This window comes from Coptis chinensis, chromosome 5, assembly GCF_015680905.1.
Source record: "Coptis chinensis isolate HL-2020 chromosome 5, ASM1568090v1, whole genome shotgun sequence".
In the NCBI taxonomy this organism is placed as follows: Eukaryota; Viridiplantae; Streptophyta; class Magnoliopsida; order Ranunculales; family Ranunculaceae; genus Coptis; species Coptis chinensis.
Window position 1 is genome coordinate 65,255,776 of NC_141460.1, and position 4,600 is coordinate 65,260,375.

Consider the following 4,600-nt stretch of genomic DNA (forward strand, 5'->3'; position numbering starts at 1 on the left):
ATGCTTCCAGTTGGCTCGTGAGCAAGCAGAAAATTTGTCTAGTCGTGGATTTCAACCGTAAGTCTTTGCTTGACCACCACTCAAGCCGCCGTGTGATAAATGTTTCTACATGAAAGGACCATCTACCTCATCCGTTTTGAGCCATTGATTGTTGCTGTTGTGGAGTTCGCTGCCTGGCGGCCCTTGGGATCACAATCTACTCAAGTTATTCCTTCCGTGGCACCAAATGTTGCTGGAGGTCACTCTCCTGTGGCATCTGTCACTCCCTTACATGCTACGATCACCGGGAATGGAGTTTCTATGCTGTGCTGGAAAACACTACATTGACGTATTGACCTGTTTAGTCCTATTGAATTTTACACACTATTGGGAGTGAATTTTGGATAATCATAGTTTGCTGTTTCTGCTGTCAATGGTTTCAGGAATACTTCCGTGAATTTACTTCCTCAAGATGTTGCAAATTTTGCTGATGTAGCCTCTTCGGGATCTTGAGGTCTTGAGGTTTCAGTTCTCTCTCTTATCGGATGCCTTCTTATGTCAGAAAAAGACTGATTAAATTCCTGTTTCCCTTTGCCGAAGTCAATAAGTATACAAAATAGATAAGCATCATTTGTACTATCTTCTTAGGGATGGTATATGGTTTCATATGGATCTTTTATTTCTCTACTTGCAATGGAGTTTAAGGCACTTGATCCTATTAATCTAATAATTATAGTGATTAGTTTGCTAATTTAACTTGCAATCGCGTATCATCTTTGATGTTTTTACTTTTAGCGAGAAGTAAAAAGGGTATGGCGATTCTTTGGAAAAATAAATATTACTCCAATGGAGGAAAAGTCGAGTTGATGATGAACCTTTGGTTTATGCTAGTAAGCAAGTTTGCTTAGGATTCTCCTTTTATAGCACTGAATTAAAAATAAAGTAGAAAATACCTTTTTATAGTTGACTTTTACAGACTAAAAGAAGTTTTGGTTATGTATCATTTTAGGAGGCAAAAATTGCGTTTAAAGAACTTTTGGAATCTGCGAATGTTGAGTCTAATTGGAGCTGGGAACAGGTATATTTATCTCTTCCCAATATTTCAGTTTCTAGATATGCACTTTGATTTAATGATGAAATCAAAATATTACAGGCCATGAGAGTAATAGTTAATGACAAAAGATATGCTGCTTTGAGAACACTTGGAGAAAAGATATGCTGCTTTGAGAACACTTGGAGAACATTTTGAGAACACTTGTGAGGTAAGCCTTCACAATGGTGATTCTTCATTTTCTTTTTCTTCTACGCTTCTCTTTGTTTCTCGTCATCAGTGATATCGTAATTACTTGTACTTTTTGTATTTTAGTACTTGGGTCAAAGGAAAAAACAGGAAGCCGAGGAAAGACGCATTAAACAAAAAAAGTCTCGAGAAGAATTCACGAAAATGCTAGAAGTAAGACGGATAGTACTCCCAAATCTATTATTTACAACAATAAGATGGGAAACTAATTGATACTTTTGCTTGACAGGAGTCCAAAGAACTAACGTCGTCTACAAGATGGAGGTTTGTCTTCTCTCTTAAGTACCACTGATTTTTCGTGTTGATAGTAAAGTTTGCTATAAAGTTGAAACCTTTCAACGTATTTCATACTGTTATTCGTATTTTGAGATGGCATAAGCAGAGTACTATTTAAATGTAATGTCACTTCTAACGCTCTATATGAATTGTTTCATTATTATCTAGCAAAGCGATATCCATGTTTGAGGATGACGAGCGATTCAAGGCTATTGAACATCCTAGAGATCGCAAGGATCTTTTTGAAAACTATTTGTTGGAACTTCAAAAAAGGCAAGTTTTACTTGTTATTAAATTTCTCTATGTTTGAATGATGTGATTTCTCCTCATGTGGTCTTTAATTCAGTATATTCCACCTATCTAAGTTTTACTTTACAAGACATCTTCCATCGTTCCAGTCTATTGAAGGTCATATGTTGTGTTAAGTTGCATGTTTTCAAATTTTCGCAACCCATCTTATACTGTGTTCTAGTCTTTACCTTACCTTCTTTATTTACTCAAGTCATTTGGTATTCCTTGCTAATTTTGAGTCACAAGACATGCTGGTAAGAGTAAAACCCTTGCTTTTTCACGACACCTTCTTACCAAAATTTCCTTTTAGTGGTAACAAAAATTAAATAAGAAATACCTGCCTTGGCATAGGTGTGAGTGTAAGGTCTCCGGGAGGACTACAAATAGGGTGAAAAGAGAAAGCAATTAATAGAATTAACTTTGATGAATCACTGTTTGCCTTTCAAGTGTCCCTCGATTTTCTTGCCACAAGAACCCCAATATTTTTTCTTAAATCTATGATCTTCAGCTTTTGTTCTCTTTTCTCCTCAAAACTCCATCGGATATGTTACTTGCTTTATTTTTTCATTATAGTCCACAGACCCTCGTTCTTCCGTTCATCTCAATTTTGTTCTCTCTCTGTTATGCATGTTGGTTCTTTAGATGCTAGTCGTCTCTATATGGTACATTGCAAGGAAGTTGTTACCTAGTACTTAGTATTTCACTATAATGAAATGTTTAAGGAGATGATTCTGAAGCAGTTGATATGTTTAAGGAAGCCACATTTTCTTACAATATTTTGTTTGATCCGGATAAACGTCGTCAGTATGATACTGCTGGCTTTGAGGCTATTGAAGCAGAAAGTCAAGAATTGGAGCTAGACTTATTGAGTTTGGGAACTGTCAACACCATGTTCGCTGCACTTTTTAGTAAGCTAGGTGTGGCAATAAAGATTACTGTATCAGCAACTGTGTTGGAGGAAGCACTGAATGGTGCGGTTATTGTTCATCTACTTCAGCTGGGACAATCTTGTTTTAAGAAGGTTGAGAAACAGTGTGCTCACTTTTATTCTGTCGACATAACCGAACAGGAAGCACAAGCAAGCCTTGTCTGTCGAGTCCAATCATCGGACAAGAGCAAGTTTAAGCTATTTTATTTTGAACTCAAGGATAACGATGGATTAAGCCTGGCATTGCAGGAGGAGAGTGCAAAAATTAGAAAATGTACCTCAGCTGGGATGTATTTTCTTGGTTTTCCTGTTTACTGGTTGGATCAAGCAGTCAATTCGTTGGCAGCATCAAAGGATCCCAATACTGCTTTCCTTAAAAAATTGGACAGATTTCAGCATGTGAAATATCTGAGCTAAAAGAAGGCACCCATGTATTTTCTATTTATGGTGACAACTTCTTTAAAAGTGCAAGCTACGTAATAGAAGTTCTTTGTGCTGGACCTTTTTCAAAAGAAAAGGATAAACTCAGGGTTGTGGAAGCTCGAATCTTGACTAAAAGGGTGGAACTATCCAAGTTTGAAACCGAGTATAGAGAGGTGTTGGCACAATTCACAGAGATGGCCAGTAGATATGCATAGGAAATGCAAGCTATTGATGAACTACTGAAACAAAGAAACACAATCCATGCCTCCTACTCAACTGCTCCTCCTCTGAAACGAAGTTTGAGTAGTAGCAAAAGCAGTGATTCCTTCAAAGAATTCAAGAAGGAAGAAGAATGCCAAACCAGTCGTAAAAAACATTGGGCAAAGGATAGGCCGAAAAAAAGCAAATGGTTCAATGTTCGCTTGAAAATGGATAAGGACAAGCCTTGCTGAATTGGAGCATATGATTTGCCTTCCTAATGGGTCTTCATGTGTACCGAAGGTCCGATTCTGTCATCTTCTTGGGTTGTACACTCTCTGAATCTGAACAATTGTTGAATGACTTCCCAACAACTTAAGGGTGATCTGCTCTTTGTACTCGACATTTTTTGCAGCAGTTGTGCAATCGCTCAACTACAACCTTGGTCTGGCATTTTGCTCTCCTATTCCTCCCATAGCCATGAATTGATGGCTTATTAGTGAAGGAGATGATGCTCCTAGTACAATATTTGCATAATCTTGCATGTAAAGGATAAATGCTGCGATTGTAAAATTCATGCAATTTATTATTGCTTCTCTTGTTATTCAATTTATAAGCATTTTGCTTGTTCCATGCCTAAAAAAAAGTACATGTGATCGAGGTTTTTCTTTTGTCTGTCTCTGAGTATCTCTAAGTGTTATGCTTTAATTTGTATGGGAGTCATGGTTTCTTATATCAATGATTAATGTCTTTGGTGAATCTGTGGCTTAATAGAATGGCAGGTGGACGGAGAAAAGAAACACACTCAAAGAAAAAGAAGAACGAAACACACACTTTGGGAGACAGAATTCCACATACCCCTGGTGTTAATAGCAGTGCACCTGCATATCATTATACAAAAGAGCAGCTTGGTGCGGTAATATTTGGCTGTAAACATGAGACAATGGGCGAAAGCCCTAAGGAACCTGTTATTTGGTTAGTATAGTAGTACTTCAGCTTTTAACTGCATATTACTTAAAGCATGTTATTTTGTCTCTAGCTACAAGCCTACAACCACCAAAATTGGGATTTTTTTAAACTACTTCTCTAGTAGATCTTCAATTCTGTTTATGCAATTATGCATAGTATAAAAAACAGATAACGTATATAACTAATAATTAAGGACACACCCCCCTTATTAACATTTTACCGGATTGGACTTGGTT

At 37.1% G+C, this 4,600-nt stretch overlaps 1 protein-coding gene and 1 long non-coding RNA gene across 2 annotated transcripts; both read left to right on the forward strand.

Moving 5' to 3' along the window:
- The first annotated feature begins 1,341 nt into the window (after positions 1-1,341).
- Positions 1,342-1,888, forward strand: LOC147498367 (uncharacterized). The gene is made up of 3 exons (XR_015194910.1): positions 1,342-1,432; positions 1,509-1,543; positions 1,724-1,888. It is a non-coding gene; the product is annotated as an uncharacterized LOC147498367 (long non-coding RNA).
- Positions 1,889-2,573: 685 nt separating this feature from the next.
- On the forward strand, positions 2,574-3,863 carry LOC147498368 (chaperone protein dnaJ 16-like). The gene is given in 2 exon segments (XM_086559043.1): positions 2,574-3,168; positions 3,171-3,863. Coding segments are annotated over 2 exon segments (819 nt in total). The 5' UTR covers positions 2,574-2,591; the 3' UTR covers positions 3,413-3,863.
- The last annotated feature ends 737 nt before the right edge of the window (positions 3,864-4,600 follow it).